At 33.9% G+C, this 20,050-nt stretch overlaps 1 protein-coding gene across 6 annotated transcripts in view; it reads left to right on the top strand.

Moving 5' to 3' along the window:
- Positions 1–975: 975 nt before the first annotated feature.
- Positions 976–20,050, top strand: part of LOC117343448 (mediator of RNA polymerase II transcription subunit 24-like) — a 33,434-nt gene continuing 14,359 nt past the window's right edge. Inside the window, exons 1-12 of one of the 6 annotated variants that reach the window (XM_033905801.1) lie at positions 976–1,083; positions 4,045–4,259; positions 4,770–4,852; positions 6,411–6,523; positions 7,083–7,306; positions 8,818–8,941; positions 10,050–10,209; positions 11,385–11,498; positions 12,375–12,502; positions 13,625–13,711; positions 14,003–14,105; positions 17,171–17,218. In XM_033905801.1, coding sequence (XP_033761692.1) covers positions 4,103–4,259; positions 4,770–4,852; positions 6,411–6,523; positions 7,083–7,306; positions 8,818–8,941; positions 10,050–10,209; positions 11,385–11,498; positions 12,375–12,502; positions 13,625–13,711; positions 14,003–14,105; positions 17,171–17,218 — 1,341 coding nt within the window. In that variant the 5' untranslated portion in view covers positions 976–1,083; positions 4,045–4,102. Of the gene's footprint in view, positions 1,084–4,044; positions 4,260–4,754; positions 4,853–6,410; positions 6,524–7,082; positions 7,307–8,817; positions 8,942–10,049; positions 10,210–11,384; positions 11,499–12,374; positions 12,503–13,624; positions 13,712–14,002; positions 14,106–17,170; positions 17,219–20,050 lie in introns of all 6 variants that reach the window. The other 5 variants (XM_033905802.1, XM_033905800.1, XM_033905805.1 and 2 more) reach the window with 5 other exon arrangements.

Here is a 20,050-nt window from a genome sequence, read left to right as displayed (position 1 = left end):
TTTTCTGATATCACCAAATTGTTTTGAACTTTGGAATATATGGTCTATATTTCATGCCCAGATGTTGTATAGTTGATCACTGCCTTCCAATTCGCTCTTATCATGGTATGTATAATAAAGATTATGAAGTTCAAGATCGCCTTTCCGCCACATTTTCCTCAAGGCGAATGCCAGTGTCAATATAACGATTTCCTTGTGAATATTGGAAAACGTCCAAAATATAGACAATTGATACAATCTAATTAAAATTAGACTTGTGATTTCCGCTCCTCTACGACACGCTGAAATACTTGTATTGTAGTAGTGTAACGTAGAATATCGTAGACGAGCGGAAATCATAAGTATATAATTTTAATTAGATTGACAATTAACAATTACCGTATGACGCTATTTTATCATAATTTCAGCTTATTATACTGACGTCACTTCAAATATTTCCATTTCAGAAACCATTTATAGGCTTAGATATATCGATATTGACTACAACTGTTTCTACACACGTTATGCAAAATATGAAACGATATAGGCCTACATGTGTATATACACGAAGATCTACGTACTTATATGGTTGTTACAAAAGGTAGAGTTTCCGTATTATAATTTGATGAGTTCTACCCGTTCGTCTACCTTTATAATTATATGTAACATACAGTATATATTGTGATATACATAATATTTATTATTATTTAATTCTGGCTTATATTAATTCTTCAGCTCAGAGCTCATAATGGATCCCGGCCTTTGGTGAAGTTAACTTATTGTTTTGAAGATAACTGTTGAGGATAACGATTGTCAGCGTTATATCCTTTATTTATATCCCTATCAAAACTATAAACTATAAACTTGAATTCCATTACTTTTGCTTTCCCTTTTTTAATTCAAACTGCAGCCATTACAATGTAAAGAAGGCAAAACAAATCCGTTATTTGTGTTTAATAATTTGCCTATTAGTCTCCCTCCAGTACTTCCGGTTGAATGTAATGCTAAGCGGGAATAGGTCGAAGATGATAATGTGAAGATGCCAAAGATGCCTGCCGTATTTCTGCGTTAAAACCATATTGTAAACAATGGTATAATAGTCAGGTACATGGCAGTGTTGATGTATATAATGTTATAATATAGAAGGAAACGGGGCTGTACACGACATAGTGATAATTGTTTTTGAGAAATAGGTCTTTGTTCTTATAACGTCTCCAGATTTGACGATTGTCGCGATCGGTTCGATTCGATTCGGTTAGAATGGTTTTAATGACCATGTCAAATAGATTAGAAAACAAACAATAAACATATTTGAAAAAGTCTATTTAGCTAACAGAATGGTAAAATACCTGAATATCGGTCCAACACACTAGGCCTATGTGCATTTGGAATAAAAAATAACAAAAAACGAAATTTATGGCAACAAAATTAAAGTATAACACCTCGCTGGACTACTATGACTTGCGTGTACTTGATATGCCATATCATATCGTAAGTTCATCAATGCATTTCCTTAATATGCCCTTTACAGATAAAAGTGAAGTTTAACTTGCTGGGTATGGCTTAGAACGAATATTCATACCCTGCCTACACTGCTCTCCGGCAGGGTATGAAGTCCCTCCCATTGCCGATAGTGTAGCAAGCCCCGATGTGATTCGCATCGGGCAGTATTAGCAGTGGTAAAATTTTTCTCGGATAAAAAAAACCCATGTAAATTGATGATTCTAGTATCTATGATGAATATTCAAGCAACAAACCTGCACATTACTTCAAATGTTTGACAATAAATGGTAAAATCCAAAACGAGCAAGACACACGGAGATATCAGTTCAAACATACCGCCATCTTTGATACAAGTGTAAAGGTCAATTTCCTTATAAGGAAATCAAAATAAATTGATGCTAATGAGGTTTCCCGCGAGATTTCAACAGAAAAACAGATTCGGAGTAATATATCTCGGTAAGGAAGGTCAATTCATTCTGAAATTATTTAATTACGCAAAGTAAGATTCGCTTTCTTCACAAGAGTTACAAAAGAGTGGTTAAATAGCTCTGATTATGTATTTATTTATCGTAGTAGCTTCATCCATATATGGATCACGGGTTCCATATTTGGGTTAGAATCCTCGCGAGAGTTCTTCGAGAAGTATCATGGCGGATCACGGAGACAACTCCGAGCAGTATGATATCAGAATATGCGAATTAAAGATTTCTAGATTAGACGGTAGGCTAATACATTGCAAAATTGAATTAGAAATGTTTAATTATACGAACTATTACTCCAAAGTTAAACGATATCCGCTATTTGTAGCATTTTCGAGGTTCACTGTTTTGCTACATTACGAGCAATGGGAGGGAATCGTAGCTCTGACGACGACCATCTGTCAAAAATTATCCGTCCGTCGTCCAGAGCTACGTTATCGCAGCTAGGTATGGCTGACCATATTATATAATTAAGTCAAAGATCGATTATAGACTCTCTCTCATATTAGTTTTTAATCAATCTTTTACTTATACAGTAACAGTACATGTGCTAAAAACCTATGGTCTGGCCACTAAATATGTTGCAGAAAAAAAAACAATCCGAAAAGCTCATTTAGCACTAATGCAACTAAATATTTTAATACATGTGTAAGAGGAGTGCAAAATGCACGGCAGACCGGGGTTCGAACTCGGGACCTCCGAACACTAGCCGGATGCTCTACCGATTGAGCTACCTGGTCGTCGATGATCGACCCGGTCCAGTTCCGCTACACTCTTCCCTCCCTTTTTTTAAGTCTTCGACCCCAAAGACTTCACAAATCACAACCCAGGTTCGGGTATCCCCTTGTCAAGTATTCACCTCACTTGAAACAAGATTTGGTCACAGGCACCAAATGTAAGAGGAGTGGAAAATGCACAGCCAGACCGGGGTTCGAACTCGGGACCTCCGGACACTACCCGGATGCTCTACTGATTGAGCTACCTGGTCGTCGATGATCGACCCGGTCAAGTTCCGCTACACACTGTATGTACTGTATGTACAACCTCAAAAACACATTTTTGTTAGGGACTTGGTTCAGGTGAAACAGCTGATAGACTGATTTAGTTGCGTGAGTCCTTAAGCGATTTGCTAGGCTTGCAACTTGCTGGACAATCATTATATTATATTAAAAGCAATGGAATAGTATTAATATGAATATGTCCAATCATGTGACCTAACTGAAAGTGTAGCAAAGCACAGAAATAGGTTTGGGAAATGGAACAATAATGGATAAATGGAGGACATTTGTAGAATAATAAGATCTTCAGGATTAGATATTACAAAGGCAACACTACACCAGCATCAGGTTAATTAACTTAAGCGTTTATTTGTCCAATATTGATTAAGAATACCAGACACGATCAATACTATAGGCTCTAGATCTGGCCTGTCCAATGTATATGTAGTTAAATGTATAATACTGAAAAGATCAAATAAAAAAACAATCCAGAATTTTGCAGAATGATGATATATGCATTACGTATACCCATATAAACTGAAAGCTGAGTTAATATGAATGCTAAGCAAGATATTTTTATCCAGTTAATTTGCTCAACTTACTGTCAGATTCATTGTTGTTATGAACTCAGAAGTATGAGGAGAATGAGAAGCACTGGCGCTAAAGAGTGGATTGTGGTTGTCTTTTGGGCAAAGACTTACCTAAAAAATAATGGAATGGATGGAGCAGTGTGGAAATGAGTACAGGTCACTTTAAAAACTCAAGTCTGTTGGAAATTTCCCTTTAGCCTTCAGGGGATCCAGTAGACCCTTGAGGGTATGATTTTGACTCCCCAAATTGAGATCTGACTCTTTGGTTTGATGGGATTTGTCTATTGAACAAATGTTTAATTTTGACCCTTCAGATTTCTCAGAAATAGTGATTTGACTTCTGAAATTGCTAGAAGTCAAGGGTCAACTGGATGCCCTGAGCCTTGTTGTAGGGCATCATCTCATGGGAGAGAAAGGTTGTTATCGTGGAGGGGGGGGGGGGTGTATTTTTCATTACTCATTCCTATCATAAATTGTTGCTCTTATCATTTTAAGGGACCAATCACCATGTAACAGATGTGAGCTCACTACAAAATCTAGATCCATCATCACTATGGATACCAAGACAGGCCGTCAGCCAAGTACCTTTGCAGGGAAGGTGAAGGCGTTGTTGATGCGTGCCTGGAGGGAGCGTTGGACAGACATACAGTGGGGTGTACAGTTAAAGAAGGTCCTTGCCAGCACTGGAGGGGACCCAAAGGATCTCCCAGGTATCCACTACTTAAAGTAGCATATGTATATCAGGGATTTTGGTACTAGGAATAAGATATTTGAGACATGGCTTGAATTTAAACTTTTTGCTATGGGACTCCCAACAAAATTTGATTACCCAGTGATCCAATATATCTCTTAATACATGGAATTCAACAGAAATTCTAGAAAGGATGTTCTGGACGACCTAACAAAATCCTACAAAAATTACTGATAATAGAAACTTCTGCCTGTAAATATTAAGCCATCTTCTTCATTTTTGCAGATATATCAATTTTAAAAGCAGTAGCACAAAAGTGGTTCACAAGTGACTGGAGTTTAACCCATGCTTTTTTGCAAAAAGCGACTGTTTAGAAATGGAAGATTAAACAGGACGTTTAATATTGTTCTGGATATAATTTAAATTGAAACAAAATATTTTTATAAGAAATCTATCTATTTGAAATTTTGCCGAATTTCCTTGCTTGTGTTGTATATTTATCATTTAAATATAGGTCTTTTATTTTCAGAAATTTTAGTTCATCAGGCATTGGTTGGACCTAACCCAAACACTCTCATTTTATCATTCCTCAAGTATACTGTTCTATCCCAGGTAAGCTACACAAGTATACTGTTCTATCCCAGGTAAGCTATATCACAAGTATACTGTTCTATCCCAGGTAAGCTATATCACAAGTATACTGTTCTATCCCAGGTAAGCTATATCAAAGTACATTTATGTGTCTGTCTCCTTCAGTGTTGTTATGCTTGATAATTTCAAATTCACTGACTTGAAAATTTTATTCATTTACAACAATTGCAAAACAATATCAACTTATATTAATCATGCTTGTTGTCCCATATTGAGGCATGCAAGGGGTCTTACTTTGGGAGGAAACCGAAGAACCAGCGGGAAACCCACTGGGTTGGACAGGTGATCCAATATAAATGTATACCTTTTCACGTCCGATTGGGGAATCAAACCCTGGCCACCTAGGTGAAAGGCAATCGTGTTACTATTGTTCCACCTGACCACCCAATTCACTGACTTCCTTCAAAGCATTTCAAGTCAATATAATATATATTGCTCATTCCTGAAATAACTGATTAGTTTCCACTAACATGTGAAAAAGAAATAGGATAGCTTTTAGGTTGGTTTGGAAATATTTTATTAGTCCCCCTACGGAAACTTTGTTGTGTATATCCATTCTGTTTCCTTTTGGACTTTAGCTGGGCTGTATCTCGATCATACAATATTTGATGTTACAGAGCTTAATACTGTAGACATGAGTTCACCTAGGTGAGGTGGTGCGTCATGTACGAAAGAGTGCTTGCCCATGATATCGCTATGCGATCCATATCACGATACTAAATGACGTTACATTGGCAATACATAATGATAAAGAAGAGAACTAAGGAAAAACTTCTTCAGATTTACTGCAAGGCTAGAATATAATCAATACTCATGATTTTTCAGTCATAAGAACTTTTTTGATTCCAACATCAAAAAAATATCATGGTTGATTCAAACATATGGGATATATTAGGATGGGATATAGTAGGTTGGGATATAGTAGGTTGCGCAAAACTTCGGAGAAGTGGAGGAAGACATGTCAGTTTTCAATCTGACGATGTTTTATTTTAGCCGCGGTAGTCTTAGGTGAGTCAGTGTTGGTCTAACCCATGATGTCAGTGTAAATGAGTGCTCATATTTTTTGCGTGACTACTATAAGCCAATACCACTTTGCACAACTTGCATACAATTTTTTTTTACCTTTAGTAAAACTAAACAAGGTCCACACATAGTTTCACAGCCAAAGTTTCAAATATATCAACGCTGCAGTGTTGCTTTCATCAGAAGCTATTTTGGTTATGGCAGGGTTACATAACGTGCCAGTTCTTTGAGACTTAGTACGCACACTACCATTTTCGGACATATATGGCTATATCGTCAAAGTGATGATATAAAGCATCGTGAGAAAAGGAGACCGATACAATCAATCTATCGATAAATCATTACAGCACTAGTACCAAGCATACACTATGAGTTTGACCTTATTTTGACCTTTGACCTTCAATGTGCATGACTACTACACTACTTGTCATTGGAAGTTCACCTAAGTGTGTCATGTATCAAAATATCACGGAACGATATTCTTACTATTTTATAGGTTGTCCCACCTAGTGCGGCTTTTAATCTCATTACCAGTTTTGATGACCTGTCCAAACCATTTTGTACGTTGGGTCTGATTGATTTAGCCGAGGCATTTGCTTGTAATCTGAGGTAAGCTTGTTTCCTTTTAACCTTATTTTAGTAAGAATTTTGAAATGAAGTAATTTTGTTTTTGGCATCTGTACATATTCATTATATAATCTTGTTCAATATGCTAACCAAAAAAAATGTGACGTTAAACTTGAAAAATATTACAGTATCTCTTGAAAAATGTCCGAGATATCTGATGGTGGTTTTTTCTGAGGGCTTTAATTTGTGTGTATTTATTGGAAATGATTTCCTTTAATTTTCTTAAATTTTGTATGTTCATGGCTTTTTCTGAAGGCTTTTTGGGGCTGATAGTTAACATTGTCAATTGAAATTATTTGAGGTAAATTCCAAAAATTCATAACTTTCTCCTAAAAATATCCTTCCCAATTCACCAATGTTCCCCCTGTTGAGACAAAAAGGCCAAATCCAAATTAAAGAAAAAAAAATAACCAATCAATTTTGACTCTGATTGGCTAAAATAAATGTCCGGCAGATGGTCATTTTGGATTTCGCCTGTTGATATTGCTGTTTCTCAGAAGATAGTACACATGCATCATTTTGATTTGTTTATTATTTGTAGTTTCACCTGTAGCCTGGACAGTAGCCTGACCCTTTGTAAGTGTTTACAGAACACTCTACACTGGCTGATGTTATGTATACACCAGTCATTACAGATGATTAAAGATGGCCACTCACCCCCGGAAATCCTGACCATCATTGACTCTGCCAGTGTGGCCGCGCAGAAGATTGGGGATAATACAACTGTACAGGCTTTACTGTATGTGGCCATGTCTGAGGACACAGGTATGACGACATAGACCATAAACCGAAAAATGACGACATAGACCATAAACCGAAAAATGACGACATAGACCATAAACCGAAAAATGATGACATAGACCATAAACCGAAAAATGATGACATAGACCATAAACTGAAAACAGTTATTTTTGTAACAATTGCAAAACAATTTATATCAACTTTTATCACAATAATCAATATTACTGGCCTGTGTGTTAATTAATATGTAAATGATGTAAGTAGATGTGAGGCTTGTGGTTCAAGCTTAAAATAATCGTGATGAAGATGATGTTTTTTGTGTGATGATAAGGATGATGATGTTTTATTGTGATGAAAAAAATGATAATAATTTATGTATGGATAATGATATCATGATAGATGATGATGATGATTAAGTGTGATTCTTTTGATGATGATGATGATATGATGATGATGATGATGACGATGATGATGATGATGATGATGATGGATGGTGATGATGATGATGATGATGATGGTGATGATGAGGAGTAAGATGATGATGAAGATGATGATGCTGATATGATGATGATGATGGTGACAATGTTATTGAATCATGAGTATAGTTACTGTGGGTGTAAGAGTGAGAATGTGTGTGCATATATGTTTCAAATGTTTTGTATTTATGAAAAAAATCTTGAAAAATAAAAAAATTCAAAAAAAAAAAGAACGAAATGCCAAAAAACAAAAAAAAAAAAAAAAATTACTGGCCTGGATAGACGTTCAATTCAATGCACAAGAGAGAATCTGGTGTACCTGAGAAAAACTTATGTGATGAAATTGGGCAGGTGACTTTGATATCATTTTTATCTAACTATGGGACATACGAATGTTTTCAATTGAAAGTTCTGCCTAGCCATGTCTATGGAAACATGTAAAGGCGTTTTAAAAGAGTTTATTTTGATATAATAATCCTATAATAATGGCATGACAAAATTTTGTATCTGTATTTATTTTGTATTATATTTAGATTTAAAAAAATAACAATATATACATGTGTATTTAATTTAAAAGATAAATTAAAACCAAGATATAAGGGATATGCCTATAAGAAAATTTTCTCTGACAAGTTGTTGAGGAGATAGAAGTGTCTGCCTGGCCCTAGAGTTTCTTCCTGGTGATTTTAGGAAATTGCTCCTTGGTACATATTCGGGATATTTTGTGCAGCAGAAGTGTAAAGTTAGAAGAAAGATGGGCGTATGGATTGTTGGATTTCATGTTATTCCCTAGCAAATATAAGATTTGAAGATTTTTTAAATTTTGATGACTTCAATGAGAAAAACAAACAATGCTGTACACAGTTGAAAATGGGGCCTGTATTCAGACTTAATTGATATATACAGTGTAGGCAGAAAAAAAAACACTGGACTATCATATGTAACTCAATTATATCCAGGCCCTACCACCTAGCCACTCCCTTGTTTATTGTAATTATTTATAGCATAAATCTTTACAAAAGAAGAATTTTGAAATCAGAATACTTTATGGAATTGCAGACAAATTTCATGACTTTGAACAGACCAAGGTGAATGTCCAAGGCACCCTTAGTCAGCTTCAGTCGGATGTTGTGCCAAGTCAGACTCGCCTTAAGGTAGCATCGGCTCTGAAGTCTCTTCTCAAGTAAGTCTCCATTATTAAGAAGTTGATATTCAGGGTAACCTTTTAGATGGTCTCCTGGATTTGTAAGATAATCCATTCAGGCTAAATCAAAGAGTTGCATTCTATAGAAAATCTTCGATGTTTTGAATTAATTCTGTGTGTCTACAACAAATAAAATAAAAAAAGTTCTTCTCTGTAGATATATAGATATTTAATTAGGGAGGAGGATAATTACTGCAATAAAAAGGGAGAGTCACTCTTAGGAACTTTGAATTTTCCTGAGTTTATTTTATTCAGATTCCAGCAACATACAATTCCACTTGCCTGATTCCCTGGCAAAACGATATGTGTAGGTTAATGTACAAATAAATAAAAACAAAAATGAGCAAAATTCATAAAAGTGGCAATCAAACTTGGCCTAGCTCTTAAGGTATATAAATAACTTAGTTTTTAAGGTTGAGGACAAATTTGTTATCAACTGTTTCAGTTATTACATTGAAATGGCAAAAATTGTGTTTTTAGTTAATGAAGGGGCCATAACTTTGTCTAGTTAAGTCTTGCAAATGTGGCAATCGAACTTCATCAAGCCCTTAGGGTTTTAAACCTTGTTACCAAATTTGAAGAAAATTAGAAAATATTTGTTTCAGTTATTACATGAAAATGAGGCGAGAAAGACAGACAATCGATATCCCTCGTTTAGGTGAAGACAGAGGATAAAAATACTATGAAAAGTTCTAAATCTGCCTGAGGGCTGTACTACATGTTGTACTTACTGTTGAATATGATATGGCGTATTTATGACAAACAAAATACTCTAATCTAGACACAGATACTGGATACATTCTCTAAGCTAGAACTGTAATCAGATGGGAGATTCTTTACCATTATTTTATGACCCTGACACATAAGACATCAATGGGTGTTAAACCTTCATCTCTACCAGATATCTTTAATGTGAGATCAAAGGAAGTTTATCCAGATTGCAGAAAGTCCCCTGAATCTACTGAATATCATGTCAGGGTACAAATCCTTGCTAGTCAAGTTTGTACTTTCCTGATGTTTCTAATGGTTGACTAGTGTACAAATCCTTCATGTTAATACTTTTCTGATATTTGTGTTGTTTGACCAGGGTACAAGACCTAGCCCTGCCGACCCAGTCTGTACTGGAAGTATCCCACCTCGCTATTTGTCCGACAGTTAATGGCCTAGTATCCCTGGAGGCTATCCTCAATCCTACCAGTGACATTCAGCCATTTGTGGAGCAGTTATGTGTCACAGAGAAACTCTTAGTGAGTATTCCCTGGTCTTTACCCATAACGGATGATTAAAAACATTTTGGCTCACCACAATGCAGTGAGCAGATAGCTACCCAAACTTGATAAGTTGGTAATTTTCTGTTTTTGTGTGTGTTGCCGTCGGATCCATCATTGTTTAGTGTTAATGTTGTATTTCTTCTGGTTTTGAAAAATTGTATTTCTTCTCATATTCTACCAAGCAAAGTCGGCATAAATATAAAGTTAGATCTTTGGTTGAACATGCTTATAATTTTTGTTGAGAGAGAAACATGAGAATTTTGGAGTAATTTTTTTTTTTAATTGAAAATATTTCCTTCCAACAATTAACATTATTCCTAAGTTATGAATATTATATTTTTTTTTCTCATTTGGTTAATATTTTGATTACAATGTCAAATTTTGTGTCATTTCATAGTATTGCAGTGAAAATAAGCATTTGGATTTTTGAACTGTATGAAATAAATCTCTTTCAGATATTATCTGCAATGATGGTGAATCATGATCAGACAGTATAAATGCATAGTTGGAATTAAAACTGTGAAGTCAGACCTAGGAATATATATCATTTATGGAGAAGTGCCCTTAACATAGAGGTTCAATTAAGGATTGAATATAGTTATGTTGAGGTGTATGGGGGTATAAACCTCAATAGGTCTTGAGACAAATTTTATGAATGCGAAGCAGTTCATAATAAATTTGTCTCAAGACCTATTGAGGTTTATACCCCCATTCACCTCAACATAACTTTATTCAATCCTTATATTTAATTTTTTTTTTGATATTTTGTATAATATTTTGTCCTTGACAAATAGGGACTTGTGCAAGTCTACCATGGAACTTACCGAAATGTACGTCATCACTCTTCGTCTACATATGGTTATTACTTAATAACGAATTAAAAACAAATATTATTTTTAATGGAATTAATTTCATATAAATATGATCACTTTTAAAAAGGAATTAAAAAAATATAGTCCAAGCTCGACAAATGTATTCCTACGCCGGACTTGATATAGTTCATTGGAAAATGACTTGAGTTAACTGTGGTAGGTTCATTGAGTCAAAATTAAGTGGAAATATAAATATTTATGTATGTCCCTTCTGAACGAAGTATCTATAAAGTTTAATTATGGTACACTATATATCTCTTGGTTTTGTACTCAACACAGAAATTGAATCGCTCCTACCTGTACTGTGAGCTGTTCCGTGCCTGTTTTATGGGGCTAGTGGACTCAGCAGATAGCCAAGAGGAACTCAAATGGGCAGCATTTACATATCTAAAGGTATAGCCATCCTGTTTAGTATATAAACCTATAGCCATCCTGTTTAGTATATAAACCTATAGCCATCCTGTTTAGTATATAAACCTATAGCCTTCCTATATAGTATATAAACCTATAGCCATCCTGTTCAGTATATAAACCTATAGCCATCCTGTTTAATGTGTAAACTATAGCTAGCTATCACAAGTAAGGTTGTGAAAATTAAGCTACATAATGTTGGGAACTTGTTCAGAAACAAAAAATGGTAATTGATAATTTCCTACTGTTGTAGAAATGACAATCAGCAAAATTGTAAAAACTAAAAGTTGTAATAAATGTGGAGGAGTAAATAAGGTATAAAATTAACATTTTTCATCTTTAGACATTTATTTGTCATATCTGTCCAATTTTACTGAATTAACGTTCAGAAACAGGTAAAAATTGTACTTAAGACCCGAATAGTTTGCTCCAGTAATATGCTTGTATGAACTGAGCCAGATAAATAATCAGCATGTTTTTCCCTTGCTACCCACATTAACATATTTATTTATCAACTAGCATGCTCTGTGGGAATCCTAGAACCTTTTAAATACAGATATCTGGAGTGCTACAGATCATGTTTCTTCCTGTCTCTTTGAGCCATGAAATGTGTATCACTAGTGTCTATATATGCACACCTTTTCATTGGCTTAATGTACACATTTTTTAGGTGATATAGCAACCAGTCATACTTTTGCAATTGATGTTTATCAGTATACATGTACTTTGAAACATTTTTAACATTTTGTACTCAAAATAGTATTTTCTCATTACTTTCAGAAGCATACAGAAAAATGTCTACCTTTAAATATTGATGATTTATATACAAGCTGTGTTTGATTCTCTTTTGTAATACAGTTACCACAGGTGCTCCTGAAGTTTGATCAGCAGGCTCCCGGTCAAGACTTTGGAAAGGAGCTGGAACAGGGATTTGACCTTCTGCTTAACTCAGTCCCACTTTTAGATCTGACTGATGTCCGACTCAAGTGAGTACATTATAGAATTCACAAATAATCTTGATCTGATGATAGAAGATCTGCCAGCCTCATCTTTCATTTATTTTCTGGCTTCTAAATCAAACATTGTTGTATCTTTAAAATATTACTTTGTTTCTTCAAGTTAAATCAGTGTTATAAATTAGAGATTGATCATTTTAGAGAGATTTGCTGAAGATGATTCATAGATAATAAAGTATGCTTGTTTCAAAATGCATAAAGTGTCACCTCCAGTATAAAATTATGTCTGATTAAACATCATCAACTTACAAAAAAAGTAACAGCATCCCAAAAGTTATCACCATTAAGTCTACAGCTCGTCACCTTAACATATCAGATATGGAGTTGGGAGTAGAATTTCTATGAATGCAATTAATTAGATATTCTTAAGATATTACAGATGAAAAGAGATATTCAAAATTTTGGTATGTGGTAATTGCGTATTATTAAACAACATTTAGTATTCTGCCAAAGTTTTTTTTCTTGTTTTCATAATTCCTCATTTTCGGAGATATAGCATCTTTAACAAATATTTCTTACCAAGGAACTAATTAATTCTAACATGATTGATCAAGGAAATTATTTTAATTGCTTGACAATAGATACAATATTTTTAATTTGTGTGACTGCCAAGGAAGCAATTTATTTTCACCAAAAACCTTATATTTTATTATTAGCTCACCATCTGATGATGGTGGGCTATTTAAATTACCCTGCATCTGTAAGCAATCTCTATCATTGCTTTTTCTTTAACTTCATGTGTAAGTTCCAATCAAGGTTAGTTGTTTTGTTTTTTTTTATCAGAAAAAAAATTGCCCAACAGGTGGCCATCATTGATTTTGAGAATTGAGGTTTGTTTTTGTTTTTTTTTCTTGAAAAGTACTGGAGGGATATTTCTTAGACGTCACTTGGAGGTTCCACTTATTGATGTTATCAGATTATTTAGAAAGGAGGGAAAAGTAGAGTGAAGGGCTCTGACATAGAATCAATAAAGATCATTCAATGATGGGTGCCAGGATCCCTCTTGGATCTCTTGTTAAAAGTAATATTTATGCATTCAATTTTCTCTGTGAATAATTCAAGTGATGTTGTATTTCAATGTTTATTTTACAGCTGTGAAGCATTGCTACAACTCATACATGAGTGTATGAAGTATGATCTGCTCTCCCAACCACAGATAGAACGTCTACTAACTCGCAGGTAAATATTTAAATCATTATCTTATGAAACAGAGTTATTGATTTGAAGTAAAGTTCTGACAGTAAAAATTCTATATAAAATATACTTGCTTGCATCAATTACTCGGGATATCTCACATTTATTCATGATATCACTTCAACATGGCGATAATGAGGGTCGACTGAGAAATACAGTATGATTTATACAGTATATGATTCCCATTTCCAGTAAAAGTTAGACTATTTTAACTTGTTTTTGTAGTAGTATTCCTAAAATAATACTAATAAAATTTTCATGCTAATTTCATTTTAGGCGGAATGAATCTGCCAAACCAGCAAAGAATTCACAGCCTACAACTCAGCCTAGTGCAAGTCTTATCCTTCGGGCGGAGAGCACGGTAACAAGCATATTGAAGGTATTTTGGGTTGTCAAAGTTACTGATATCTCTGAGAGAATTATTTAGACAATCAAGTTAAAAGAGCAGCATGCAGCTCTCGTGCTCTAGAGATTGTGATATGCTCGGTGAGAATCCTTGTTTGTATCTGAGATGCTATTTATACAATGTGGATGTCTGTAACTTTCCGTAAACAATATGCTTGCCTTGACCTTTGTAGATGTGGTATTTTTTTTATTGATATTGCAGTAACTTTAGTTTATGCTTTGGACAGAAAGAAATGTTATCCAATAACTCTGAGCTGACTGCTTCCTATTTCTTTAATCAATGCAAGTTGCTAAATATAACAGCTTTCTGTTGTTTTGATATATTTCCTTTTTCCTTTTTTTTTTTTTTTTTTGTATATTAGGAAACTTAACTGTAAAACTAAATTGAAAAACATCCATTTTGTTGTATGAATTGAATTTATAAAATGTTATCTAGGTTTTAAAAAGAATATAAATATCAGTGAAGATCTATTGATTTTTCAACTTCTGAAATTTTTCGAAAACAGGATAACTGAATATCATGTTTACGCAGCTAAAAAGGCCATGCCTAGTTTTAAACTTACCCGTATATCTATTGCATTTCATTACAAATCTAAACCTTTGAATGCTATTTCATATTCTTGTACTAAGGCTACTCCTTATAACGTTGAATGAAAGTTTATAGTTTGTATGGTGATCCTCTGGGCCTATTACAGTGTAAATATGGAAGAAGAATTGATGTTTTGGTCAGAAGAAGAAAATTGTTTGCTGTTAATTGTTTTACAAAGTGTAGCTTAAATATAATCAATACAATTTATATATCAAGGTATATTTCTTATCTCGTAATTAGTAGAGGTAAACACGATAGAGGTAATTCTGTTTTTATTTGTTGTTATGTTGATATTAATTTGTAATTAACATCAAAATGAACAGAAAGGTGCATCAAGCCGTATATCTTTCTAATGACAGTATGAATAATTAAAGAAAATTAATAACAATATGAAATTTGACATTATGAAAAACAAATTCATTTGAAAATACCTACAAAATGATCACTAGCATAATTTTCATTTTTTTTTCTATGTATTTTTTCTCATTTTGAACTGTGTCATTTCATTTGTGTGATGATTTCCTTTCCATCGTGTGATTAAGTCTCTGCTGTCAGTGTTTTGTGTGTTTGTTTCAGCTATAGCCTTATTGTAATCCAAACACTATTGCTTGTATAGAGTGAAATTGACCAATCACCGAGAGGCTATAATTTTACCCATCAAAATTAAAGTGAAGTACTCATTATTCATACTGGCTATCTCTCCTTCTTTTGGAGAGGAAATATTCACAGTCTTGAATCCTAGATTTACATGTAGACATGAATTATCAGTATTTATTGGTCATAATTCTCCCCCTTTTGGAGAAAGACTTAAAATTTTGAACCCAAAATCTAATTGTTACCATAAATTATGATTAAACTTTCATTGTTCAGAATTCTTGTTCTTTTTGAGAAAGACTTAATAGTTTTGAATCCTAAATTTACATGTAGACATGAATTATCAGTATTTATTGGGCATAATTCTCACCCTTTTGGAGAAAGACTTAAAATTTGGAACCCAAAATCTTATTATAACCATAGATTATGAGTAAACTTCGGGACCGTGGTGGCCGAGTGGTTAAGGTGTCCCGACACTTCAGCACTAGCCCTTCACCTCTGGGTTGCGAGTTCGAAACCTACTCGGGGCAGTTGCCAGGTACTGACCGTAGGCCGGTGGTTTTTCTCCGGGTACTCCGTCTTTCCTCCACATCCAAAACCTGGTACATCCTTAAATGACCCTTGCTGTTAATAGGACGTTAAATAAAACAAACCAAAAAACGAGTAAACTTTCATTGTTCATAAATCTTTTGGAAAAAGACTTGCAGTTTTGAACCTTAGATTTACATGTACAATTGTAGACATGAATTATCAGAGAAACTTAAAATTGTTTATAATTCTTCTTCTTTAGTTTAAAAAACCTTGATGTCAATAGATACTTTTTTCTTTTGTCAGAGGCTTCAAATTTGGAACATGTACATAATAGATACATGTACAATCTCTCCATGGAAATTTCATGAAATTAAATTTTGTGAAGGAATTGTTTGTAAACTTTGTATGGTTGGTAATGCAAGATGGATAGCTGAACACTTTGATAACAATGTTCTTCTAATAATCTAACACTGACTTCAATTTTCGGTGAAAAGCAAAAAAAATCAACCCCAAAATTTTCCAATCCTGTTTCAGAAGTCGGTCTAAATCAAACTACGTAGCTACTATATTGTAAATCATGAATATTTCAATAAGAAATGTATGTCACAAAATTGATTTATCTGTCAGATGGGAAATTGTATTGTATGGTTAAAATTCAACAGAAAATTTAACAGAAAATCTCACTAGAAAACATGCTAAGAAATGTTGTGATGTCATACAATTGTTTGTTTTGATGTCACATGCAGTGTGCGGGATGTACCAAAATTACATTTGTTTTTATTTTCAACAGAACATTGTATATAATTACGTATATATGAGGAGAAAAAATGGAATTTTTCATCAATCAGACTCGTTCATTATTTAAAGATTAATTGTGATTATATTGTGATAAGATTTTCTAATCAAAATACCTGGCTCTACCTCTTAGATATTAATCTGTTATTAATATATTTTAGATACAAGAATGCTGATGTAATCTTATCACATAAGCACAAATGTGTAACAATTTCATTATCACATCACATTCTTATAAAAAATTATGATTTTCTAAATTTCTTCTGAAAAGACATTTTTTGAGAAAAATCCTGGAAAGTTTCTGAAAATTACCAGTAATATCACATCAGTGTATTTAGCCATATGAACATAAAATTTTGAATTTTAAAATTTACAAAGATTTATCTAATTGGGATATGTAAGAAACAATTTGATTGGTTTATGTGAATTGAGATCCCAGTAAAACAAAACGTGATTGGTCAGTCTGTCTCTGCTGCACCCTGTAGAAATGCTTGTTTGCAGTGAAGTCCATTCATTTTGTTTCCTTTCAGACACTGGAAGAAAAAGTCCCTTTTGACAGACCTGGTAAAGACCCTCATGTAGGTTACATATATACTAACTTATTGACCTACAGCCCAGCTTGTGTGGGGAATGGGATGGAATTGAATATAAGGGAGAGGGTAGAAAGAGTTAAGTTTCCCTAACAACTTAACAAGTGTAGGAGGAGTGTATACTTGAATGGCTGTACAGTGGAATATGGAAAATAGAATCTTAGGGAGAATTTGAAGATAGCAGGGGATTTAAGGTTTCCTCAACAACTGTACAGGTATAGGATTGGTACCTATAGGTTTATGCTATCAACCATATAATACAATGGAATTCAACAATAGAATCATTTGTTTGGTGTCGTTGTTATTGTGACATTAGAATGAAAACAATTGAATGATGTTGCACATTTCATAACCAATTTACATGACCTTTTGTATAATAAGAGGCCAGTTTACATTTTTTTGTGTGTTAAATCTAAGTTCACGATACAAAATTAAAAAGAACCTATTTTATCAAACTACTATCCTTTTGGATGGAGAATTGGAAGTAAAGAAATGGAAGCTGGGGATCGATGGTTAGAGGTAAGGTGTGAGAAAAATGGGGAGTACATAATGTAAGTCTTATGGTTGAAATTGAGCTTGAATCGTAAGTTTGTGACTATAAATAGTTCCTGAATAAAGGACAAGTTTTGGAGACTTAATTTAATTTGATGATTTGACATTGGTCACGGATAAGGGATCAAAGGTTACCTTGTAGCCTTACATACATTCTGGTGGTCATTGGTAAAGGCTGAAAGGTTAAAGGTCACATTTGACAAACAATTAATTCATGTTTACTCCTTGTTAAAATTATAACACCAAAAGTTCATTTGCATCAGAGCAGCAGGAGCAATATGTAAGGTATCTTCTAATTTTGATTGGTATTCTTAATAAATAGGAAAGAATATTTTTTGCTACAAGTTATTTGCTCACCTGGCTCAAAGGGCTGGTGAGCTTCTGCCAAGGCATAGTGTCCGTCGTCAGTCATATCCTTTAAATTGCTACTGGTCCTGGACGACTGATTTTATTTTGATGAAATTTAGTCTGGAGCATATATTACTTGGCAAAGAAGATCTAATGTTGTATGAGTGGAGGGTGTGACTCTCTTGTAAGTTGGAGGGATGGGCCCAATAGGGTAAATTGAGGTAAATCCTGTAAATCTCTATTAGTCCATGAAGGAATTTCGATAAAATTTGGTCCAGAGCATTAATAAAGAAACGAGATCCAATGGAGGATGTGTCCCTTGGGGTTGGAGGGGTCAAATAGGGAAGTTAATGCAAACCAAAAAAATACCAAAAAAATCTAATATCCTTTTTTTTCTTAAAAAATGACAGGATTTGGTCTACATTTGGTTTAAACTATACTTTGAAGATGAGCAAAAAAGGTAGAAAAAATAGTGTAATATAACTTTCTTAGTATTTTCCCATGATTACTGAAATATCCAGGTGAGTGATGCAGGCCATCTAGGCCTCTTGTTTAATAAGGAAAAAGCTGGGGGGGGGGGGGGGGGGGCAATTTTCTTGCTAACACTGAAACAGTTTGTCCTGGTTTGTGAATCTATGTGTTCTGGTATGCATTTACATCATGCTTGGGAGTAAGTGTCTATGTTTTTTCCTATATTTTATTCCTTACTGTGGTCCTTTCCAATTCCTGCATGTGTATATGCTGGCCTTTATATGTACATAATCCATTAATAACAACTATCCACATAATTGTTTTTAAAGATTTCAAACAAATCATTTCAAGTACATATTATTTTAAATGTACTTGCCATGGATGAATTTGATTTAGCAATATTATATATATTGTGTAGTTTGAAGTCCTCCGAGATAAAAGCTCTTGTGATCTGGTCTAATGTGGTCTTTTTTCTTTGGCTGTTGCCTAGCAACAATTCTTCATTTCCAATTAATATACTACTCCATTGTCGAGTATTCAATGGATTAAAACATGGTTCATATGATCATTAATTGTATGGTTCTGACAAAGTGTTGTCACTCTTTTATCCAAGAAGGGTTTCACAACAACCATCTTTAAAGTTATATTTTACGACTCTTTCATTGCGAAATGGATTTTCTTAGAAACATTAAGTTGATTAGCCTGATAATGTTTTATTTTTCTAGTCAGTCTGATACAAATGTATCAAAGATGGTTCTCATTATAGTAGCGATCTTCAATTTTTGGAATATTTTGAAAATACAATATGTCTATGTATATAGCAGATTTCCAAAATACAGTCTTATCATCATCTTTTCTCAGTAAGTTTTAAAAACAAAATGTGAAATACATCCCAATAAAGTCATTATTTCTCAAGATTTTTGATAAAAGATATTCTGTGCAATAACGTGAATTCCAATTGGTCCATCACCTCAAACTTCATACTTTACTTTCTGTTGGAGAGTACTTGCTCGGGGATGCTATTTAGGACATAAGGTCAAGAGTCAAAGTCATCATTACTGTTGATAGAAACAATTGTTTCAGTATAACACATTCCCATATACCAAAACTAAAACAGTACTTCTTGCTGAATGTGTTCTTGTGGAATGTGCTTGTTTGGGATTTGCTTTTCAGGTCAGAAGGTCAAGGGTCAATGTCATTGGTACTATTAATAGAAAATTGATTTCTGCATGATAGCTCCCATGGGCCCAGCAAACCAAGCTTAACATGTTACTTCCTTTGTTGAATGTGCTTGCTTGGGATTGCTTTACATGTCTTTTGGCCAAAGGTTAAATTTAGGTCATATTTGTCATAAGATTTTTCACTGATCAGGATTTTAAAAGATTTATACACTTAAATCTTACTTAAACATGAAGTGTTTTATTCAGATTAAACTGTACATCATATATA

Source organism: Pecten maximus, chromosome 15 (genome assembly GCF_902652985.1).
Source record: "Pecten maximus chromosome 15, xPecMax1.1, whole genome shotgun sequence".
NCBI lineage: Eukaryota > Metazoa > Mollusca > Bivalvia > Pectinida > Pectinidae > Pecten > Pecten maximus.
The sequence above is the reverse complement of the archived record's forward strand: the minus strand, read 5'-3'. Positions and strand labels throughout refer to the sequence as shown.